Raw genomic sequence first — 24,626 nt, forward strand, 5'->3', positions numbered from 1 at the left:
TTATCATGCTAAGTGCTATCATATTTATTTAGCTTACTGGATGCCCTATTAATGCCAACATCAAAACATATGGGCTGGTATGTGCCTATCGAAGCAGGGGTTTGTATCTCACTTTTAAAGATATAAAAAATTTGCATTTAAAACTCAGCTGATCAGGTAGGAAAAATATAATAAAAGGAATCAAGAGCTTTCTCTCAGATCTGCTGTTTGCAGATTCTGGCATAGAAAATAAAAAATCAATAAGAAAATAAGCAAGAACATCTCCTTTATACAGGATCATTCTTATGACATTCTGCAGCTCATTCCAGCTCAATCAGGTACACCCTTCACAAAGGCAAACACTCATCCCATATGAACCCCAAAGCTTCAGTTTCTTATACCATGTTCTTAACATAAATACGTATTTTATAAGGGACAGACTCTTCCAGAGAGCATTTCTGTTTATTGTAACCAGGCATAACTCTTACATTAACAGAATGAAAGCAACTCTTTGCTCTTCTGAAGTGCCTTCAAAGTCACTACCAGGATTACTCCAGGAAATGAGTGTTGCAAGCAGGATTTAGTACACTTCTAGTATAACTTGGAATACAATTTGCTTTTGCTAGCATAAAAATACAAACCCAAAAGCTTGTAGTAGGTTGGGAAGTATGCCCACTGCTATGACACAGCTCTTTTTGACAGTGTCATTCGTTTGATGAACAAAACTTGAAATGAAGAGTGGCCAACAAATGACTCAAACTGAAACGTATCTATACAATCACTAGCAGAGGTCCTGAAAAAAATCTTTCAACTCTATTTCAGAGGGCATTTATTTAGATAAACTAAGTCTGAAGCAACTCCTATGTTACCCAGAGGATATCCAAAACAGCCCCAACACCGTAACACAAACACTATGCCTTGTCATCACTCTTCCCACTATCATGCAACCATCACACCACAGTATAAGGACATCCCCATAAATAGCTACTGGTTTTCTATAACTTCAAAGGGTGACTCTCTGTCTCTTTAAGAACCCAGAAGACATTCCTACTTTCTTGTACGTTTAGAGGGACTAGGGAAGAATGAAATTTGTTGCTTGGGAATTAACCCAAATGCCCCACAATGCTGTCCCTCATCAAGGAGGCGGCTAATCTTGAGCTCAACCAGCAGCTTTAGATTTGTTTCTTAACTAAGACAGAGGATAGATGCTGTATTTCTGCATCATGGAGATGGCTTAAAGAGTTTTCTGTGCAAGTTCATGGATCCGTAGTGTATTCAGGACCAAAAACCTGTAGATTATCTTTCATCATCTTTTACGGCAGCCAGGCCTGCATACAAATCCATATTTACCCTTTGATTTTGAACCTGCTGGGTAATTTCAACTAAATAAAAGGCAGAGGGCTTCTAAAAAAGCCCCAGATTACATTACTCTGACAAGTTTCACAGAAGTAGGAGGGAGACTCGTGTTCCAATAGTCTTGAGTTTCTCCCAGTGACTTTACATCAGACTACCTAACTTCTGATGCAGAATGGAAAACCAAAGGTATTGCCATCAATACACTGGCAGCAGGTTATATAAAATCTGAATGTAATACAGGGAGGAAGGCAACCACTGTAAGATACAAATCCACTGAAAATTAGAGGGTTTTAGTGGCATTTCTAAGTTGGTAAATCAGACACATCATGGTTATCTACCTTGGGAAGTGCAGGATATTCACTGCAAACTGGACAAACATAATACTCTGTGCACATGCTTGGGAAAGGAAAAAGGCAGGGAAAATTCCTGTAAGTAAGGAACTGTACTAAGATCAAGATGAATCAGATCAAATATAGTAAGAGGCTTAGGACCTCAAACCATCAGTCAGATATTACAGCAATGCTATGAGGAAGGTAATTCATTAAAGCTTCTGCTCCACTTACGGATCTTAATTCTGCATCAAGGACATTTTAAGTCACCTCATCATTCCAGAACTTGCTATGCTCATTCAGATTCCTAAATGCCTCAAGATCCTCAGTAAAAAAATATACCACTGACACACACAGACTGCTGAATGTGAAGCACAAATAAGAGAGGGTGTCTGTAACAGTAAAAACCTATTTTGGGCTAGCAATTTGTGAGTAATTTCTTCCTCAATCTACGCTGCTATTTCTAAACACAGTCTGTTCCAGTTTTCTAAAAGATTCCCATCTTCAATTAATAAGGAAGAGCTGGAAACTGCTAAAGAGCTTTAAGAAAAGAAAAATCCCAGAAAATATGATGCAAACTCTAACGCTTCAATCTGCCACTGTACACATGCATTATAGAAATGTCACTGCTATAGTCTATTAAAAGATCAGAAAGCACATGATCCTCCTAAGCACACATAATTCTCTACAGAATGAGTCAAGGACTGAGAAGTAAATCAAAGTTAGCACCTGAGAAAGTAAATGGCTCTGGTAAGCCCGCTATCGATACTACTTTTCCTACGTATTTCTAAGGGAATTCCGTGCCTTTCCCAAAAGCCCTCCATTTTGATAACAAGCAGAGTAATTTGTTTAACTGTCGGCACTGACTTCTGATAATAACACACTTCAACCATCTCAGAAAGTGCATTCAGTCCACAATAACAACGATGATTCTGGAATAGTAGAGCATCAATCTTAAGTTATTTGGGATTTAAAGTTTAAATGAAAGTTTGAGAAGCAAAATGCCACCTCCTGTCAGCCTCAAACCCAAACGCTTACAAGCAAAGACACAAGGCTTCTCCCTAATACAATTGCGACTGGGGCAGCTGAAACAAAGATGCTGCTTTTTATAGGAAGAATTGAATTTTGATAGACTTGGGTGAAACTGTAACTGTTTCACACTCTGAAAATATCAAGTCAGCATTCCCTTTTTAGCTCTCCGTGTTCTTAGCCTTTTAAATTAGCACCATGACTGCTATATGGCTGGCATATAAGAAAGTAGAAGTACAAATACAGAACTTAGATAAATACTGCTATGATTGAGTGGATGCTGCTGCCAAGCAGAGAAGCAGAATGATAGCGTCAGATAAGTGAACTCTATCAAATACTGAGTTTCTCTCTGCCTTGCAATTTCCCCTCAAAATAAGCTAGAAATATTGTCAGCAAGGTGATAAAGACTGGGAAAACTGAAGAGCTTTTAATGGTGTTTCTCCTTGAAACAGCAAAGTGAAGACATGCCTTCTGAATTAACAGAGTTCATGGTACTACTCCCTCAAGAGTCTTTGAGGTTTGTACAAACAAGTGATGAGACATTCCAGGTGGAAAACAGCCAGGTGTTAAGGTAGGAACCTGTACAGTCTGTTCTTAGATACAGCTTCTAAATCCTTTCCATCCTTCCAGAAGCCGGGAGCTAGATACCAGAGTTGTGGGTAATTTCTAAGGGTCAGCTGTACCCCTGTGAGTGCAACACCACTCTGCAAAATTAAATGCCTGTAGAGAACAGACACCTGGATGAGCACAAACATATTAGTAGATGTCTGAAATCATCAGGGACTGTGCTGCTGGCAGAGCTGGCTTCAGTTCCGCAAGTCAAGAACGAAATGGTTGCTCCAGCAGAAACTGGCATCTAGCTGAGGCAGCTGAGATTACAGCTAATGCAGTATGTAATTGCCTTTCATGAAATAACCAAACACCATCCATCTAAGGCATTTCTAAACAGGCCGCTCCAATAAGGATTCCAGTGCGTTACTTTTTATATGTGCCAGCAGAGCCAGTAGTCCCTAAGGAATGCCAAAAAATTCAACAAGAGCTGCATTCATTCATGGTCATCATATTCAAACATTAGAAAACTCACACTCAACATATGGAGCTAACATTTGACCTGAACATTTTAAAGAGTGAAAGAAAAGCTGCTTTGAAAGATCACATTGGCAAGAGAGATCCTTCTATTTCTTTTGAAGGAAGATTTGTGCTGAAATATTCTCAGTCACTCCCAAGAAAAACTTTAACAGGGCTAAAAGGATAAAGGGAGGAATGCTGAAGGAATTAGCCAATCTGCCCAAGCTAAGTAAATAAAGGCTGTCCTGGATATTCACATGCAGAAGATGGTAAACAGATACGGCCCATAGCTCAGGCAGAATATCTACAGCAGCTCTACAAAGTCAGAGCAATCAAAGCACTGCTTCTTCCTGCAGTATAATCCCACGAGGAAAGAGGTGGTTTATTTCCTACAGGATACCTCTGTGATGAGGATACAAGACAGCTGTTTTTCTGCCCTCTCTTCCTCTTTAAAAGAAACCACGCAAATTATGTAAAACTAATCCTTTTGCCAAATAAAATCTTCCTCTTGATCCCTAAGGATATAGACATTTGAGGTCACATTTCCAAGCCTTCCTGCTTCAGCCAACACATCCCTTCGCTACACAGAAAACTTTAGTGCACTTCAGCACATGTAAGGAGCGGACAGAGAATCCTGAAATCTCATGCTTTTAAAGCAAGAACTAATAACCCTGTGCACTTGTTTCAGTCATTCTACATTCAGTATGTAAAAGAAGAAGTTTAGTACCTGAACAGTTGTAACAGACTAGAGATAGGTTGTGGCTGGAGGGTGGTTATTTACTTTTCCTCTGCAGGATCTAGTCTGCTATCTTGTTACACGTTGTAGCAGGTGCACACAGACACACTTAAGGAAAACCTCTCTCTGGCAGTGCTGGTTCCAGAATTACAGGCATATTTCTGCCCTTTCAATAATTCTCTTCCCACAGCAGCAGGCAGAAAGGCACTTCCTCTTTTGCGCCTCTTTTCTCCCTTCTTCCTACACGTTAATACAGATATCACATTTTGAGATCCTTCTGCTCAAAGGCCTCAAAGCAACCTGTGAACTTCCATAAAACCCTTCCCATCCAGCACACTGGGGAGTGAGTGAGTGATGGGGCGGGGAGGAAAGAGCCTTCATTTCACGGTCATATATTTAACCATGAACACAGTCACAGACTGGATTTCCGTCCCCGTGCTGTTTTGGGACAGATTTTTGTGCTGTTGGCTTCTGTTTCTTTTCATTTTTTACAACTATTTAAACCACACAAAGATGTTCTAAGGAAAGGGAAAATTTAACTCCTGATTTTAATGCAGCAAGAGCCGCATTAACATCTGAGTAACAGCACCAATTACCTTGTGGCCCATGACAGCTGAGGCACTCAACAGAGAGCACTGAACCGCCTCAGGTAGCAGCAGCACCAGGTATATAGCGGGGAGCAGGAGGGGCCCCACAGCACAGCCTTTGCCTGGGGATCCCACAGGTTTGAGCTGGCAGTGAGCTCAAGCTGAGGCCCCCAGCGATACAGGAGGAGCTCACCTGCAAGCCAGTCGCTTTGAGAACAACGAAAGCGTAAGGAGCAGACATAAACCAAACAAACAGAGAGAAAGCCAAGGTAAATTATAAGCCAAACGTTAATCAGTAAAACACCAGCATGAAAGCGTGGGACGCCGAGAACTGCAGGTCAGCGTTTACACCATGCCGTGCTCAGACCCCTTCCCCACAGCACCATCCACTCAAGGCAGCAGTAACGAGCACAGCGCTGCATCCACGGGCGAGACCCGAGCAGAGCCTGCCCTCACCGCGCTCATGTCCCTGCCTGCTCCTCAGGGACCGCACACACACCCAAGGGCTGGGCGCGGGGCGAGAAAAAGGGAGCCCCGAAAACACCGGGTCCCCCCCGCACCCTGCCCGCCCCGCTCTCCTCACCAGCTCCCGAGTCCACAGAGCTCAGCTACCTCACGGGCAGCCAGCCCCGTCCAACCGGGGCCACGGCGGCGGCAGCCATAGGGGAACGGCACGAGCCCGAGCACGGGAACCAGCCCAACCGGCGGCTGTCACCGCGGCCACGTGTGGCGGAGGCCAGCAGCCCGCCGGGCCCCACCCAGCCCGGCATCGCCTCACGCGGGTCCCCTCAGCGCAAGCCCCCGCCGGCCCCTCACAGCCCGCCCAGCGCCTCACGGCCGCCCCCGCGCCGCCTCGCTTCCTCACCGCGGGCACAGCGCGGCGCCCGGACGGGAAGCGGAGGCCCCGCGGCGGGAGGCGGCCGGCGGCTCCCCCCCGCCCTCAGGAGCCGCCGTTGCAAGCCCGGTAGCGCCGCTGCCCCCCGTCCGCCCCCCAACTCCTTCCCCCGCGCGGGCCCCAACGGCGGCCTCACCGCTGCCCCCTCAGCTCCGCGCCACCGCCGGGCGCAGCTCCTGCCGCTGCCGCCTCCCCCTCTGCAGCGGCGCCTCCCGGCTCGCACGGGGCGGGGCGGGGCGGGGCGGGCACACACACAACGTCTGCGCCCGGCCGGGCCCGCGGCGCCGCGAGGCGGGGACTGCAGCAGCGGGAACCGCGCCTGCCCCGCGCCCGCCCCGCGCCCGCTCTCACCGCTGCCCCCAGCGCCCCCCGCTTTGTTCGCCCCGGGGCGCGGGGTCCCCTCGGTGTAACCCTGCCGAGGAGGAGGGCGGGCCCCGGGAGCCGCCCAGCACGGCAGCCCCACCGGACGTGGCTCGCTGCGGAGCGTCGGCTTGGTACCCGCGCGGGGAGGGGACCGAGAACCGGTAGCGCCGACCCCCGGGAGATGCGCTGCAGTAGCAGGCGGGCGTGAACGGGAGGGGTTGGGAGGAGAGGAGAGGGAGATGTGAAGCACGCAGCTCGCAATAGGTGAATAACTTCACTGGCTGCTGCTTTTCTCCATTTTCCTTTTGTCCTAACGCCCAGGAACTGATCATTCCTTCCTTTTCCCTACTGAATATTTTAATTTCAGTGTGTCTGTGAATCAATACACTGGAACCTGGCACTACCCCACTGCTAAAGTTTAAATAGCTGCAGTGGTCACGCCAACACCATCATCAACAGCTTAACACCAATTTTCAGGGGTGAATCAACCAGCTCTGCTTCACTTTATCTCTTTAAACAGGCAACAGCTAGCTGGCTCCTAACTGCTGAATCCATCACAAAGCAAAGTCCAGTTTGCAGTCTCACAGATCGTTTCGTTTCTGCATGATGCCATTCAAACAAAAGGGTGATGAGAAAGCAGTTCCAGGGCTGGAGCCTGATTGCAATTTGTTTCATTTTGGCTCCGTTCTCTGGCATTACTCCAGCATGGTAAAGCACAAAATGGTGTGACGCAGTCCCTCAAATAATAGGCTTCAACTAGATCAGCATTTAGCAATGTTTGTTAGGATTCCTATTCCTAAATGTTAAATAGATTCTCTCACTGTGAGCAGTAGATGTGGAATCAGATACTGGAATCCATGGACAGCCAGCTCATGTCTCCCTGCAAAATTTGACAGAAGCTTTGCTGAGTGAGAACTTGAGGATTGAAACATTAGATTGTGTTTAAAGTGCAGAGCCAGCAACTGACTGCTTAAACCAAAACATTGACCCTGCAGGCCCTATGGAAGTAATCCCTCCCTTACATAAAAACTAGGGAATCAGACTTAACTTTACAGAACACCTGCCCAAAATACCTGCTGGTTTGGGAACTGCACTCGTGAGCCTTTGTGCTTGGTTCTGGGAGTGTAGGTTTGAACTTGGTACACTGATGTGATGCCAAAACCGAATGTGGTTTTCTCTCAGCGTATCATTTTACTTCATTAATTTCATCTTTTTGTCTCAGTTCCCTTGTTACCATATAGGTACAATGGTAACAAGTTCAATGCACATTGAGCTTGGTAACAGGTTCAATGCACACTGAACTGCAACTACGTTTGCATCCAATTTGTAGCAATCGTTATGATAAAAGACGTTTGCACTATAAATCACAGAACTATAAAGGGCTAAATATGATTGAAAGAAACCGTCTTTGATTCCACTCCTAGTGCCTCTCTTCTCTGAACCACAAGATCCCGTCAGTCAACGTATAATATACAGACATTTTCATAACTCTACATAAACAGGAATTGCTGGATGCTCCAAGGAAATGCAGGATGCCGACATAACTACTGGCATCCTGGCCACAAGTATAAGACCCACTTCAGAATTAAAAGTGTTCTCTTGCATAATGTGGGAACACCAGTTGAAATCGTTTCTGCCCTCCTTTGGACTTGTGAAGGGTCCAAAAGTATCAAAGCTTCTCTTTAAGAACAACATCTAAAGATACCCTCACTTAAGAGATCCATTTTTATATTCAATGGGACATATCCACATAAAAAGGAAGATTCTGAGTGTAGGATTTTTTTCTTCATCTAAATGAGCTCTTCAATATGAACACCTGCTTCAAAACAAAGCAACTAAATGCTTTGGGAGTTTTTTGTAATCACAGAAGTGCTGCTTCAAAAATCTCAGTGCAGAAACTTGCACTATTACTTTCTGTAGTTGTTTCTGGTAGTTACTTTCACAGCTTAGTGGGTTGAAAGGCTGCAAGAAGTCATTCCCTAGTGGCCATGCTACCCAGAAGCTGCACAAAAAAAAAAGCTGCTTTTTCTCCATGTTCTTTGGAGACTTTCACCCAATTTTACATATTTGTTCTACCCAACATGGGTGAACCAAGAGAGAACAGTACTTAAACTGTCAGTAGTTAAAGAATCCTTTCTGCATGCTTGTTTAAACAAGGTACTTAACAATAATGTTCATCTTGATTGTTTCATTTCAAAGATAACTGAGAAGCTACATCATTCCAGCACTGATGCAAATATCAGCAAAAGCTGAGTTCTCACCTACAGGGAAGCAAAGCAGCAGGTGTTTTGTTTCTACTGAGATTCTAAAGGGTAAATACCTTTTTATACACTCATTAGGTGACAGCTAAACAGGTTGTAAAAACTCCTATGTCAAATCTTCATTGCCTGTAGTTAACTAAAGTTTAGGAAGTGTCCAATTGTCACACATTATTTACCATGTTATTAAATCCATCCTGTTTGTAAGCTTCTCCGAGGACTGAGACCAGTTCCTACCTCTGACTCATCCCCTCCTACCCCCTAAAATGTAAGTATGACTCTACGACATATTCTTAGGAACAGCATCAATCTTCAACAGCATCTACTTACCAGAGGCAATACACTGTATTACAAAGCAAAGGTACTACAGAGTTCCATGGCGACTACCATTTCAAACACTTTAATTATACTTAAGCTTTTCAATCCTCTTCATTTTTCTTTCTTTTTTTTTCTACCCAAGCTATCCTACCTTACTTTTAGCAGTAAAACCAATTCTTCTCAGCAGCCAAATGTCTTTCAGGTATATTCTAGAATCTGTGCTATTTCTCTTTCCATGACATTTTAAGCTCTGTGAATTAGGTTATAAAAAACATAAGTTAGACATTCAAATCTTTTTTAAGAGATACGTGACACTGAGTATTCTGCAGATCAGGTGTTTTAGATGTGCACAAGCATTTTAAACTACTTCTGATCCCAAATGCTATAAACAAACAGAACTACCATGCCAACAGGAATCTGTGGGAAAATGTGAGTGATGCCTGTTCACACTATACCCACCTCATTACAGATTTTTATTACTCATTCATTTTAGTAAGCTCTAATCTAGGTTATTATGCCACACCCATCACCATGGGAATGGGACTTAAAAGGACCAGAAATACTTTGCTATTCAGCTTTTTCTCACACCTTGTCCAGTGATCTGTGGAGTTGCAATACCCACAACCCATCTGTGTAGTTACACCTGACAAAAAGTCAGTAATTACAAGCATGTCCATATGTGTGTGGACCCAAACAGTCCATTCCTGCCCCAAGCCCCTCAAATTTGCTTTAGATACCAGAAGACATCATCTTCCAAAAATGGAAAACATATCCCCTAGTGATTTGTGTGCAGCAAATCCAGAAGTGGCCAAAGTGATAAGAAGTGCTGAACAATTTAAAATTCAAAGCCTTATACAATTAAAGATTTAACATATTTAAACTAGAATTTACCATTACATTAAAAACCTGTGTTGCTGAAATGATTCCACTTTACCCTTCCTCTAACACCTTCTGTATAAATCTTGGAAGCAATAAAATTAACAGCTACTTTAATGGTAATCTGAATTTGTACAAACATTGAAGGCTTATCTATCCTGACCAGTTAGGTGGAAGGCTGATTTATTATTAGTGTATTGTGAACACACAGCACTAAAGGGTACTAAGCATATAAAGATGACTTTAATCTTGTGACTTCTGTAAGCAAGGCAGAAGTTTAGGCTGCATGTCCTACTAAAGAAGCATTTCACAAGAGCTATTAAAAAAGATCTAAGGAGTGGAGAGAGAGCTGCACGTTTAAAATATGAGCACCTAAACACACCCAAAAGGTGTGGACACTTGGAATCATTACCTCATGCCCTGCATCACATTATCATTCGCATGTGAATGATGCAGCACACAGCACATAATGGCTTGTGTAAAGTGTCATTACTAGCTTTTAACTCAATGGAAGGAGGAAGAAACATGAAGAAGATCTCGATATGTTTCCCGATAGGGATTTCTTTGTGACGTGCGTAGAAGCTGGAAGAAATATAACTATTTTGTTATCCATCCCTATCAGAGAAAGTAAAATTATTTTTCCTATAAAATACATATACATATTTTAAAAAGCCTTTCATTTTAGCACATAAGATGAATATTTACCTCGACCACTTTGCTTTCCAAATGCAGCCACATCAACTGAACTGGTAGATGCTGCAAAAAGGTTTTTCAGCATCTTGGAAGACAAGCTGTTCATATATAGACTCTGGTTTTCCCTTCCTGTAAAGTTTGGAGGGGAAAAAATGAAGTAAATATAAAGGCTTTAACTAAAAAAGGCTGGAGTTCTCGTAAGCATTCAAATGCAGAGTATACTTATATAAGGATCTTTAGGAAATATGTATTATCTGCAAAGCTGAGCATTTTAAAAAAGTTCAGGCTCTAAAGTTATCTTACCAAAACCACCTCTGAACATCATCCCTGCAGAAGTCTTTCCTTATATATCTGCATAGCAAACTGAAGTATTTTCATCTCACTTGGCTACGAAGACTTTTTTTCCTGCTTTATCCAAGTACATATGCTTTAACCAGCTCCAACGGACAGTGTTAAGCCAAGCCAGTACTCCCTCTGTTGGCAATGCAAGTAACGTACAGTCCTTTCACCTACAGGTCCCTCTGAAGACAACTAAGAGAAAGGAAAAGTGTTGGAAGAAGAAATCAGAAGAATTCTAACACTTGGAAGCTCTCAGAATTGGGCAGTTCTTCAGATTATGAATGATATGGCCAGGTTCTAGCTAAAGTGTTACCAGCTTCTTGATTATGGAAACCTGAAGCCAACAGTTGTGACTTTCCTAAAATACTGAACTTTATACATCCTCCTTTTCATCAGTTTGTCTAATTATCTATTTTTAAAAACCTCAGCAGTTTGATGGTTTAATACTCCAATTAGAAAACCTCATTATACAAAAGCTCATTTATTAAACCTCTGTACACAACCACAAACACGTATGTACAGCAAGCTTACAGAAAGGACAATGGTACAAAAGATACAGTGGCAATTAAAACCGACCCACATAAATAATTTATAAAAATACTTGGACTGGTGAAGCTGATGCTGGTCATTTCTGATTATTTTCATCCAATTGCCAGGCTTTCTGATGGGGGAAATCTTCATGTTAGACCTTTCTTAAAAACATTCAGAATATATTAAACTTATCTACAGGATACTTAGCAAAATGTATAAAGCAGAGATTCTTGTATAAAGGACAGATATAAAACCCACCAATCCACTTGAAACTCAAGGACAATATAAACCTTAGCCAAAATAATGAACAGCAAATCACAAATACCTATTTTTGTTTTTGAGTTTCATGTTTTGGCAAGTAAATCACTGTTAACAAATCAACAGTCCTGTTATTCCTCAGTGGAAAGACGCAATCTGGGGACATTCTTCTGTATTTTCTGGCTGCATTGGTGGTCCAGGGCAATAGGGAAGCCCTACACTGATTCCAGTTCCAATGAAGAATGGGGCAGACTTGTATTTGTCAAGATTTTCTCCTTGCCACAAAAGGATAAGGGAAGTTTTCAGAGTTTGTATACCTGGAGGGGGAAAGAGACAGAAGCAGGGATTTGGAAACAACAAAACAAATGAAGACCCGTTAAGGTGAAGTCTTTCTCTTTTGCTGGTTTCTTGGGGAATTTTTTAACAGGTTTCTTATTCGTAGATAAACACCTGTGGATTCTGCCAAGTTTTCAAATTCAAACGGTGCTATGCCTGCAGCAAACTTGCTCATATCAGGAACAAAACTGCAAGTTTTTGCAGTGCTTTTGACCACTTTATTATCACTTGTATTTTCTCCCTCTTTAACCTCAGGGCTGGGAACAGGCCTGGTGTTATTCAGCAAGCCTTCAGAATCTGGCTCAGAATTAGCAGGATCCTCCTTGGAGTGAAGTGAACTATCTCCTGGATTAGGACTAGTCATAGAACATTCGTTTTCTGGTAGCTGTTCACTGATATCAGAAAGCCTTGTTTCCACTGAAACCACCTCCTCAGATGACCTTACTTCTGCAACAAGACCTGCTTCGTTCCTAGATGGTGATGATGTAACAGAATTTCCAGCTAAAGGTGTATCAACAGGAATATCAGAGTCACTGTTAGTACTTTCTGCCTGCTCAAGTGCTGCCCAGATTAAGCGCTGCTGTTCCTCTAGCTCTTCTAAGGTCAGAGAATCCTCATCCATGACCGAGTCCACTATTTGTAGCTCAGAAGTGTCACTGGAAGGTTTTGATGGTGAAGCAGTCCTAGGAGGAGGATGGTGGGTGGAGGTTGAAGGTTGAGGTGGTGAAAGATTTTGTGGAGGTGTTCCTTGTGGTAAAGGAGGAGGAGTTGGCATCGATGGATGCCCGGGGGGCAGCGGAGGTTGGAAGTGAGAACTGTTTGGGGTTTGAGATCTTTTTGATGCTTCCAGATCTAGAAACAGATTAAAAAAGACAACTGTTAAAATCTGAAATAGGATGAGGACAAGATTCACAGTGCCAATGTCCTGATTAAGTAGCAGACTTAGGTCTTCTCCTCCCTGGTTTTCAGCTGAGATAGAACAAACTTTTTTAAGGTCTTAATGTCTACTGAAACTACAGTTTTGGGGATTTTAACTCTGCTAGCTATTCAATAAATAAATAAATAAATATATTCTTGAATGTCTTGAGAACAAACTTATTTCACACTGAGACAAATGAAAGATTTCCTCATAGGAAATCCAAAAGGAAAGCCAAAACTTTCTCCAGCTATTTTAACATTTAAACAACACTAAGTCCGCCTGTGAGTCTGACTCATTTTTAAGAAGTTGTGAGCCTGTAGCATCCTACATTATTTCATCCAAATATTTAAAGATCCGGAGGTCTTCCTAACTTTAGGATACACACCTGAAGTAAAGAGATGGGAATTTGTAACCTAATGTTCCAATTGCTCTGAGCCCACCCTTGAGATCTCCTGCTTGGTATTAGAAGATACAATTGCAGCAACAGAGAACACATTGCAGAGAGGCCTTAATACAACTACAGAAAGACCCTGTGAGCATATGTTAGCAGTTACATTAATCACCCCCATAGCACATTGGTTTCTCTTTATGAGCCTTGACATTTTAATTCAGAGCAAGTTATTTTGAAAATAAAAATTGAAACTAGAAAAAAAAATAAAATAAAAATCACAGAATAACTACCAGAATCTATTTCCATGTCAGTTACTGGTGCCTCCAAATTGTCATCTTTTGGTTGTTTTGAGTGATGAGATCGTGACTGAGATGCAGGCCTTTTATTGTTAGGTTTTGGACTTGGCTGAAAAGAAATTATCCAGGAAACCAAAAGAAATTAGTATTACATTGTGTAAGGTAACATTTCCAGCTATAAGAACATATTTTTAGCAATTTCATAACTTTAGAATTATTTGGTTGACCCAGTGTGTAAACTTTGAAGGTTGAGAGATTTAATGCAACTGAACAGAACTGTAAACTTGTGCAGGTTTAAGAGGCAAAAGAAAAGACTGTTTGCATTCCTAACGTAGGATTACACCCAAGTTTCCCTCTGGACACCTAGATCTCATGAGACCATCACAACTCAAGTATAGCACATCCCTTTCTGGCAGGCTTAGAATTTACTATGTAATTCCATATAGCATTATACTTTAAGACTGAGAGCAGAGCATACATGTCCCTTCTGTAAGTGGAAGCATTCTGCAATAGGTAACAGTAGGCTAGAGACACAGTAAAGAAGACCCGAGAACGATAAGGGTCAGGACTACCATGTGTTCTCTTGCATCACTGTAATAAGATTACTCTAAACCATGACTGTGGCAAGTAGCTTTTCATTTACTAGGGAATTCTGTAACTAAGACTGGTTTTAAGTTTATAGCAACCTTTTTTCACCACTGTATATAAAATACTGCACAACTGGGATCTGCTTATATTAATTGAAATCACAGCATTTGTTCTAAACATGAAGCTCCTTCCTGTTAGAACAAGTAAGCATTTCACACCTGACAGCGTCAATAAGAAAGCCCATCCCCTTGTGCACAAGCAAGAAGATACAAACACATCATCACTGGCTACACAAACTACAAGGCAACCTTTTTATTTTTGCAAATAACGAGATATATTCACCTCACGGAAACTGGAAAGGTAGTGAGCAAAAACCTCCTTTTGTTGAGATGGCTGCATGGGGATGGAACCAAACAACTGCCATTCCTACAGGGGGAAAAGGAATAATGTTACATTTGGGTGGTTAGTAACACAAAAGAAATGCTGAGAGATTAATCAGCCGAGATGAATTCAAGTTCTCATCAAAAGCCTCACTTATCAGAGTAAGTAGATCTTTAATAGGAACTTCTGGCGAACCAAAGTATTTCACCTGTGAGCACAAACAACTGATGCAGTGCACTATGACTGGGTAGAAATAATCACTAAAAGAAATTCAATTCATCTTTACAAAATGGCTGAGCATTTCCTAGCAACGACTCTCCAACATTTGTAAAACAACTACAGACTTCTCCTTGAAATAACTGTTGAGATGAAAAAAGCTTACTTTGAAAGCCTGTTAACTCTGAATGAAAAAAAACCTGGAGACTGAGCAAACTGAATGAAAAAAAATCCCATTTGGAGGCCACTAAATGGACAAATGTAAAGCTGAAAAGAAAATGTACAAATGCTGCTTTTTAATGCACAGGCACTGATATCAGTGATGAAGTTCACTACTAACAGCAGGTTAAAATGCTTTTGAAAGTAAAGTTCAACAGCAGCTGTCACAGGAGATTCTTCCTTAAACTTGGCTAAAAGCAATTACTGCTACTCAACATGTTTAGAAGGCAGAGGACAGCTACTTACATCTGGGATCCCACTTGGAGTGGATATATTAAAGCCTGGATAGTTTATCAATTTTGAGACATCGTAAATGGTGCGTTTTGGTTGGCGAGATCTTTCATCTGCTCCGCTATCACCTATAATGAAATATAGTTATTACTGATGCTAATTAAGAATGTTACAGAAAAAAATCCACAGGATTTAATAACAGGGATTTGGGGTTTGGAATGTAAGTATTAATAGAGGCCTTGTGATCCACAAAGGCACTAACAGTGACCAAATTGATCAGATACACCCATGAAGCTTCCCCACAAACTTAACTGGGTATTCATAACAATACTACTCTATACCTATTACTGGCCTCAGAATTTGGCTGTTCTCCAAGATGCAGCATAAGTATTGGTCATTAGTAAAAAGCTGGTAGATTACTTGATAAACTGGATTTCAAGGGATGAATTCTTTGCTTGCTGGTGGTCTTACTTTGTAAGAATAAATCGTTGAACTTTAGAAAGTATTATGGTTTCTTTCATAGAACATGAGAAACTTATTAAAAATAGGAAATCTGACAAGAGGCTCTGTGCAAGTCTTGCAGTTTCACAGGAACTCCATGTTCTAACAGCAAGGGTTGATCAGAGTGAAATCACATTGCGAGTTTTCATCTATGCAATGCAATCATTACAGGATTTGTTTCATTATCACATCTTAGCTAGAAGAAAGGGGAGTATCTTTACATGATTTTAGAAAAGGAAACTTGATTTACAACTTTCTCCTGCTTTCATGCTTTCCATACTAGGTATTTTGTCTCCTGACTAGGGTGCAGCCAGTAAACAGCACACTGAAAACTGCGTTCAAACAGCACATTCCTTACTTTTTCCATCATAAAGCACAAGCCCCGAGTGCTCCATTTCAGCTTCCTTGAGCCAGCCTGGAGGGTAACCCAGCTGCCGCATGCGATATATAAATGGAGGCAGACTCTTATCTGTGACCCCAAGTGCATCTTGAAGCTCCCCGCTAAATCAAGAAAACAAAGAGAAAACAAAATGTCCTCCAGTACAACCCATTACAAGTTTTGACAAAAGGAATTTATGAGCATTTTGTTGAAATTTAAATTGTCAAGTTAAAATAACTTAGTTTTAGCTCAAACCATGTTGCCTGTCAATCCCAGATATAACAATTTTAGGTCAAAACCATCTCTGATAACTTTTAACACTTTAATTTCTCATGCTTGAATATTTCATGAGAATTAAATTCTACACTGAGAACAACTTACTGGACTTGATACTTCTGATTCATGGCCTTAACTGTAGCTATCACAACAGGAAGGAATTTAATGCAACTTAATTTACTGGTGATCTCTTTGAAGACTGCTACAGCCATGCTATGATTTTTTTAAACATACTGAATAGAGAGAAAAAGAGAGGAAGGGACATCCAAAGCACAACACTTTCAGAATTTGGCATGCATTTTTAGTTCATTAGGAATATATTTGCAATTTGAGTAGCCAGAAAGTAACATTTATCTCCTTGCATTAGGGAATGGGCTGTGGAAGGGGCAGGACTCTTATGCTAGCAATGAGTTCTCATTTGAAAAACATCTCTGCAACTTACTAAACCATTTTATTTAGCAAACAAGTTCAAACATAATAAACCTATAGTTAAGAGTAGCGGATGGATTTAAAAGACATCTGGAAAGTAACATCTGGCACTCCAAAGGCAGAAAAGCTATTCCAGAAAAGCAGTGCAACAGCGAATGGAAGAAAAAGAGATACCTAATTACTCCTGGTTTAAATTTTCCAAACCTCTCTTCTACTTCTTCTTCATGATAACGCTGCTGAAAAATCTGACTGCTCGATTCACCACAAGCTTCCATGTATTCCTTTCTCTTCTCACTTATACGAGCTGGATTTCGTGGCTTAAAGATAATACAATTGGGAAGTTTAGATACGGACAATTTACAGTCTATGCACTCCTTCACCCAACATAAAACTGGTACTCCTTGCCCTCAGCATACTTAATCATTTATTACACGGCCATGTGATACATCTATAGTTGTAATAAAAAGTCCACAGCAAAACCCCAAGACTATTGGCACTGGATCTAGTGGAGCTCTAAAGTGGGAGGAAAAACTGTTCAGACTGAAAAATGTCCCTCTGTAAATTAAAGGGAATATTCAAACAATTACACTGTAAAATTAATTCACTCTGATTTAGCATGGCAGAATTTATAACTATGACCATCAGGATCTAATCACCAGAGATAAATAACTATTTGCACATCCTGACCCCAAAACAGCGTGGTTACACCAGAACATTTCTTGAGGAGCAGCAGCCTTTCAAGTACTGGTGTAGACGTTACCTTTGGACAGTCTTTCATTTGATGGTCTTCTGAACCACAATTGAAACAAGTAGGTTTTGGCCTGCTTAAAAAAACACACAAGAAATGAAGCCATTTACAATTTTGCAATGGTAAATGCATTTAATTATTTTAAATCTTATTAGTTTTAGACTTAGAAAGAAAGAAAAAGAAATAAGCATTGCTTGCTGATTTCAGGTGTTGTCTTCTGCTTCTCTTAAACTGACTTATTAATCTTCAAAAGAGAGTAACAGAATATTGTTTCTTTCACAGTCCTAAGGAGAACACAAGAAATGAGAAAAAAGCACAGGCACAGCACGGGGGTGGGGGGGAAGAATACATAACAGAGAGTGGAGAGGAAGAAAAAAAGAGAACTAAAATTACAGCAGAAAAGTAGTACTTCCAGGCAAAACTGGAGCTTTTATATCCCTTATAATAGATATCTACAGCTTTAAGAGGGAACAGGTAAGTAGAATAATTCAGGCTGGATCTCAAGGAATCTCTAAACCAGTGCCTTAATCCAGGCTGGGTCAGCTATGAGATCAGACCAGGCTGTCCAGGGTCTTATCCAGCTGGGCCCTGAAAATCTCTAAGGGTGGAGACTGCACAACCTCTCTGGACAACCTGATCCAACAGTTTAGTGTCCTAAAGTTGGAAAAGCTTCTCCTTACATCATGCTGCAGAAAGAGTATTCACTGAAGAGTTTCTACTTCTGATTAAGTATATAAACATTTGCTTAGATAGTGCCAATAAATAAAAACAAACCCTATATACTAAAGCTTATGGGGAAGGAAAGATGTTAAAACAATACTTCTAACTCTAGAGCACAGACAAGTAACCCCTCAATTTAATACTCCTGTAGTACATTAATACCTCTTTCTCTTTTTAGGCTTGATTCATCAGAGGTCTGATCCTTTTTACAATACTGAGAATCGGTTACCAGTAGAAACAAGTAGGAGAGCATGACTGCTTCTTTGTCAAGCCCTGATCCACAGTTTGAATATGTTATGCATATGGTGAAACTGTGCACTGAAAACCTGGAATGGAACTGCAGCTGGTTTCAACCTTGATTTTCCTTGTAAATTAATACAATGGCAGCAAACATTTTCAATATTATAGGGGGGGAAATCCAAATCACAAGATTTTAATGAAGTATTTCTTCTCTGAACATTCAGTTTTATAGACATAGGATGGGACCAGAAGTGGAGACAAAAAGGTGACACAACAATGTGTCCAGAGTAACCCCCCCCCCCCCAACCTCTTGAAGCCTCTAATAAGGTAAAATTATGTGCATCTTCTGCTTCATCTTTACATAGTATTCAAACAGAAGCCTTCTCTGGTGATCCAAGTATTTTATCACCATTGTAGATCATGAGCACAACCCTTCAATGTGCTTTCTATTCAGATGGCTGTATTTCTAATCAACCTCAGCATGCCCCTTTATTGTTGCCATTCCCACTGAAATCTTGCCTGGTCTTCACTGCATCTGAAATCAGTGACTTCAAACACTATGGAGACCACACAAGCTGCCAGCTGGAAACTCTGTTTACTTCTTACCTCCCATAAAAGCTCTACAATCAAGTCTAAGACCAGTCTTAAAGATCTATTAAGTAAATCAGACAGGAGTTGTTCTACAAACCAGATAGCACGCCAGTACAAGGATGACAGAGCAGTCATTAAAAAGACTAACAACCCAAGAACGGGGTATAAACTTCAGAATGTTTTTACAAATTTATTTTAGGCCCTTCCTAAATTCAATAACCAAGAAACACCCACGGACTGCAAAGCTCAGCACTGGTTTACTCCATTTAAAGTCATTGTTTAAGTATGTTCAAGGGTTTAGTATAGTGGGGAATAATCACAGCGTACATCTGAACTTTTCAGCTCAAAACTTTATATTTAAGAATAATACAAACCTTTTTGGTTTTACTTGTATTTCTTGTCCATCTAGGGAGAGAATGTGGCTGAAAACTTGCTGGTATCTTTAGATTTCAATAAGGAACTGCTACTGGATAGCAGACTTTATAGAGGAAGAACAGCTTATTCATACTTGGAATGAGCTGTCATTCCAAACCTGATTACAGATTGGCCCGGGAAATTCCTAAAGTCACAAGATGTATTTATGGTGACAAGGCATTCACTCTTCCCAAGCATAAGCCCACTGAAAATCAATGAGCCAATCATATCAATATTGGAATGGTTTGATTAAAAAAAAAAGCCATTAATGACTCATTAAAACTTTTCATCTCCAACGATTGATACAGTTTAACAAAACTGTACAATCTACTGAACAGGATTTGAGTTTAATTTACCCATTGGCATTCCCTGGACTTGAGAAACGGAAAACCCCTTTAACAAACAGGATACTTAGGTATTTCCCATCCTTCTGTCAGCTGTGGATTCTCATTTAATATAGGCTGTCCCAGTTTATCGAGACAAAAATTGGCAAAATACAGAACACTTCCTACAACCTGTAGAAAAAAAGTCAGAAAATTGTCAGAAATGTGTCAGTATTTAGGGCAGATTGGCAGCAATTCTATAAATTTAGACTGCTTGAAATACTTCCAGGCTTTTTTTTTCCCCCACTCTGTAAGAATTTACAAATAACACATGCCCACACCTGTAGAAATACGTATTTTTTCCAATGATGCAGCCAAAACATGAACTTAACTGCTACTACATTGATCAATGAGATTTAACAAGAGCTTATTTTAATGACAGCGTATATTGAATACGTAGAATGAAGAGTCAGACCTACCATTGAAGAGCACATAGTCAAGAACTTACACTAAAAGCTTCTTTCACTTTTTTAGAATTCGAGCTTGCTGCTTTACCATCCTCTTCCAAAAGAATACTGGAGGGCTGACATGAAATGTAAACATGCAAATAGTTCATTTAAAATAACAGTAAATAGAAGAGCTTCTAAGTTACTCATGTATGCAAAATGCACAGAATATGCAATACAGCTCCTATTCTTTCAGGAAACAGTTAAACGGTAGGATGGTGATGTCTACATTAATCATAATGCTTTCCACAGTCCAAAGAATGACACAGCTCATCTCCAATGTTTTGATGAGAAATATACTGCATAAAAACACCCTTATTCTTATCTCAAAAGCTAAGAGAAAGACAAGGAGAAGTGCATCATTTCAACCTTTTACTTAAAGTGAATGTCAAATATAACTCCAAATTCCAAACCAAGAAGAAAGTAGAAATTTCCAGATTCTGTTATTCATCTATGCTCTGATATACTTAAAGTTGAGCCAAATACTATCAGAAAAGGGTACATTAAGTTCATACATTATGGTCTTCTCTTGATTATTTAAATCAACTTATTACTTTGCTTTTACACAAATTTCACCAGGAACAATTTCAAAGAAGCATTTTCAGGGGCACAAATGATCTTTTCTTTGTCCTGGTCCTCTATCTTTGGAACAAAGAGCTATACAATCTCTGCTTTATAGTTATTTGATAGATACTTAGCAATTATCAGGAAAAAACATCTGGAAATCAGCTGTTTAGCAGAGTAGTATTTTAATATTCCCACAATAGGGACGCAAGAGAAGCAGCACCTAGTAACAATTTGAGTTTTTTAAGTACCTGTGGCTCAACATCAAGCTGTGTTTTTTCTTCTTCATTTTTCCTCTGCTCTTCATATCTCTGAACTAAGCCAAAAATAAAATCTTCAATTTCTTGATGATACTGCCTGTAATGAAGAAGTACAGAGAGATGAAGATGTGCACAAGATTGAAACATATGCCAAATGTTTTTATTTGGTTGGCTGGTTTTCTTTTAGCATTTAACATTGCACTGATTTTGTCTGGGGTAGAGGTAATTTTCTGCTTAGCAGCTGGCATGGGCTGTGGTTTGGATCTGTGCTGGGAACAGTGTTGATAACACAGAGGGATGTTTTCCTTACTGCTTACAGAGTCAAGGCCTTTTCTGCTCCTCACCCCAACCCAGCAGCAAGGAGGCTGGGGGTGCACAAGTTGTTGGGGGGGGGGACGGGGACGGACACAGCCAGGACAGCTGACCCTGACTGACCCAAGGGATATGGGATATTCCAGACCAAATGGTATCATACTCAGCATATAAAGGTGGTAAAAGGAGTAGCTGGAGAGGAGAGACGGGCACATTTGGCACGATTGCATTTGTCTTCCCAAGTAACCCATACACGTGATGGAGCCCTGCTTTCCTGCAACGTACTTACCTAGAAATGACATTGTTCATAAATAAAATCTGTAACAGAGGCCCATCTACTTTGGAGTTCTCCACATAAATTCCACTAGAACAGAACACACAGACAATGGTTACTGCATTAGCTTTACTCTGAGTATTCCCTATGTGTTTTATCACAGCAAAGAGTCAGTAGCCCTCAGAGAGAGGAAGGTTTAGCCAATACAAATTCTGTCCTTTTGACAAGTTTCTATTCATTTAAACAGAAATCTTCCTCTCTCGAGCCAAGCAGGTTGCCTGGTGTGAGGTGGCAAGAAAACAAAAGGGAACACCACATTACAGTCACGTTCTTCTGTTATAAAATCTTATAAACACAATTTTGAACAAATAAGGTCTCTTGTTCTTACTGCTGAACTTTACAAAAATGTGTTTCCTTAAAGGCTACTTATGCTTCATAAACAGATGGGTACACACAAATAAATAAAGCTACAGCAAAACAAATAAAGTTCTTGCTATTCAAGTCTAAAGGACTTTAAGAATGGTGATGACACTTTAAAAGCCCAATATCTGAGCAGGGACAGTGACAGAGCAACAGTTTCTAAACAATGTGGCAGACATTGTTCCCTCAGGCAGCTCTTGTCTCAGACAAACTCTTATTTCAAACATATATAGTTCATATAAAGCTTTTCAAGTCACATACCTAGGACGAGTCAGAATATTCAGCTTCCTTTTAAGTTCCTGATGTTAATTGACTGTTAAGGTACATTACTTTCCACAGAAGACACAGACCTCTTAATTGAAGAATCAAAGCCAACAAAACATCTAACAAGAATTCCACAGAACAAACGGGGTTTCAGACCTTCCCCTTCAGTGCACAGAGGATTATTTACAAATCCACCTGTTGCTGAAGAAACACAATCAAATAAAAACAAGGCAAGCAACCAAAACTAACCAACACTGCCCCAAACCAAAGCCCAGGGAAAAAAAGGACTCGCTGTGACAATCTAATTACTCTAATTCATTACATGCACTATGCTTGAATTGTCAGATTTATAGTATTTTAAAAATACCTACAATCACCACACACAAAAAGTCAACACACGTACTCGTAAATAGGAAACAATAAAATCAGTTTCAGATTCCATTCTGATGCAGTATCAAGCCCTTTAGGGAACCACTCACAATTTACAGCTTAAAATTCTTTCTAGCTATGTTAAATATGGGGTTTAGTGAACATACAACTGTTTCTTTTCCCTAGGAAGTCAGAGCATCCAGCATCAAGTGTCTTAAAGGCCATCCCAGCACCAAAAACCCAACTACCTCCTCTGCCAGCGGAAGCAAGGCCGGTACGGACCTGGACGCTCTAAGGATAGGAGTTTTCAAAGAAAACTCCCTCTTAACACACGGAAGCAGAAACCAAGATAAAGCAGCCACCGCACCGAGATACGGGGAGCCCCCTCCCCGCCGAGCTCCGTTCTCATCGCCCATCAGGACGGCCAGGCTCACACTGACCGGGCCTTCCCCGACATCGGCACAGCGCCCGGCCTCACGGGGGAGCAGGGAAAAGCCGGAGCCCCTCATGCCCCAGGCTGGCCCGGAAGGGAACCGACGGCAGAAGCAGCCCCGCCGCGCCCTCCCCGAGGCGGGCCCTGCCTCTCCCGTCAGGATATTCTCCTCCCGGAGCAGCCGCACCGTCTCCTCGCGGTCCCGCAGCCTCTTGTACAGCTCCTCCAGGGTTTTGTCGGGTCTCCCCCCCACCTCCTCCTCCTCCTGTTCATCCTCCTCCTCCTCCTCTTCTTCCTCCTCCTCTTCTTCTTCCTCCTCCTCCTCCTCCAGGCCGGGGCGAGGTGGCAGCGGCGGCGGCCGCCCTTCTCCTTCGTCGAGCTGCTGGAAGAGCTCGCTGTCCCCGAAATCCACCTCAGCCGCCATCTTGTGCTGCAGCAGGAAGGGAGGGGCTTGGGGCGGGGGGACGCAGCTGCGGGGGCAAAGGGCAACCGGAGCCGCCGATCGCCGTGGCATGGAGCAGCGGGACTACAACTCCCGGCATGCCCCGGCAGCGGCCCACCATGGCGAGGCCCGCCCCAGCGCGCTGTGCGTGCTGGGAGATGTAGGCTGCCCTCTGCAGACGGGCGCGGCTCGCACGGAACGCCGGGAGCTGCAGTGCTGCAGGGGACGTGCGCCCTCAAAATGGGGGCCGGAGGGAGCCACCCGCTGTGATGCTCCTCGTGGTGGCGGGCTCCTTGCAGTCAGGCCCCATCCTGTCCTCGGCAACAGCTGCACTCCTGGTGAGGCACTGCCTTGTGCATTTAATATGCTGGGGTACAGCATTCCTATAAGGCTTGTATCATCTACAAGTTAACACACCTTTCAAAACACTCAAGTATTAGCCAAGGGCTCCCACATCCTACCAACCTTTCTCACCACTGGTTTGGTTATCCCTCTACTAAAATTTCCATCAAATTGACCAAAAGGGCAAGCTGAGTATTCCTCACCCCGAGCCCTTATTTTAGGAAAACCCTACTTCCAAATAAGCAAAGCAAAACACTCTATTCCTGACTTCTCCAGTCTTCCTGCCATCTCTTACCTCTTTCTCAGAGGCTGGCCCAAAAGACAACATGATTAATGTAAAGGAAGACCTTAGAGAAAAAAAAAAGTCTTTATTATTAACCAGGGTTTCTGCACTGAATTATGTGCCTGTTGGCCCAGACCGCTAAATAACATCTACACAATGTTTCTTTCATGTTTCAAGAATTGAAAATAACTGTACAAGGTTAAAGTACAAAAGTACACAAGACAGTGGACACGAAATACCCATGTATGAGTTTATCCCATCTGCTGCTTGGTTTGAAAAGTAGAACTTTTAACTAAAAAATACTGTCCTTCTATAGTTCTGTCAAGTTTAATGGAAGTGGGTAT

The 24,626-nt window shown here is 41.7% G+C and overlaps 2 protein-coding genes across 16 annotated transcripts in view; both read right to left on the minus strand.

Annotated features, from left to right (window-relative positions):
- CLIP1 (CAP-Gly domain containing linker protein 1) overlaps positions 1-6,215 on the minus strand; it is a 66,992-nt gene extending 60,777 nt beyond the window's left edge. For 5 of the 14 annotated variants that reach the window (XM_057421338.1, XM_057421340.1, XM_057421339.1 and 2 more), the window contains exon 1: positions 5,541-5,690. The gene's annotated coding sequence lies outside the window, so the exon portion shown is untranslated. The other 9 variants (XM_057421345.1, XM_057421343.1, XM_057421342.1 and 6 more) reach the window with 5 other exon arrangements.
- Positions 6,216-11,291: 5,076 nt separating this feature from the next.
- ZCCHC8 (zinc finger CCHC-type containing 8) lies at positions 11,292-23,726 on the minus strand. 2 transcript variants are annotated; one of them, XM_057421272.1, is made up of 14 exons: positions 23,379-23,726; positions 22,411-22,451; positions 21,745-21,819; positions 21,135-21,240; positions 20,322-20,396; positions 19,902-20,005; positions 19,451-19,516; positions 17,538-17,598; positions 16,952-17,094; positions 16,052-16,194; positions 15,208-15,320; positions 14,488-14,571; positions 13,552-13,666; positions 11,292-12,803 (listed from the first exon to the last, which is right to left on the minus strand). In XM_057421272.1, the coding sequence occupies exons 1-14, from the start codon at positions 23,637-23,639 to the stop codon at positions 11,992-11,994; spliced, it is 2,199 nt and encodes a 732-aa protein (XP_057277255.1). In that variant the 5' UTR covers positions 23,640-23,726; the 3' UTR covers positions 11,292-11,991. The 2 variants fall into 2 exon arrangements, with proteins under 2 accessions (XP_057277255.1, XP_057277254.1); XM_057421271.1 differs by having other exon boundaries at positions 17,538-17,601.
- Between the last annotated feature and the right edge of the window lie 900 nt (positions 23,727-24,626).

The sequence above is a fragment of the Pezoporus wallicus genome, unplaced genomic scaffold (assembly GCF_028554395.1).
Source record: "Pezoporus wallicus isolate ANWC-B61680 ecotype Strahan unplaced genomic scaffold, APGP_CSIRO_Pwel_v1 contig_9584, whole genome shotgun sequence".
Taxonomy (NCBI): Eukaryota; Metazoa; Chordata; class Aves; order Psittaciformes; family Psittacidae; genus Pezoporus; species Pezoporus wallicus.

Coding starts and splice junctions, on each gene's coding strand:
- ZCCHC8 (XM_057421271.1), bottom strand. CDS start 23,639: ATGGCGGCTGAGGTGGATTTCGGGGACAGCGAGCTCTTCCAGCAGCTC. Junction 21,241..21,744: donor ATGAACAATGTCATTTCTAG/GTAAGTACGTTG, acceptor TCTTCATTACAG/GCAGTATCATCAAGAAATTG. Junction 17,602..19,450: donor ATACAAGTAAAACCAAAAAG/GTTTGTATTATT, acceptor TGTTTTTTTAAG/CAGGCCAAAACCTACTTGTT.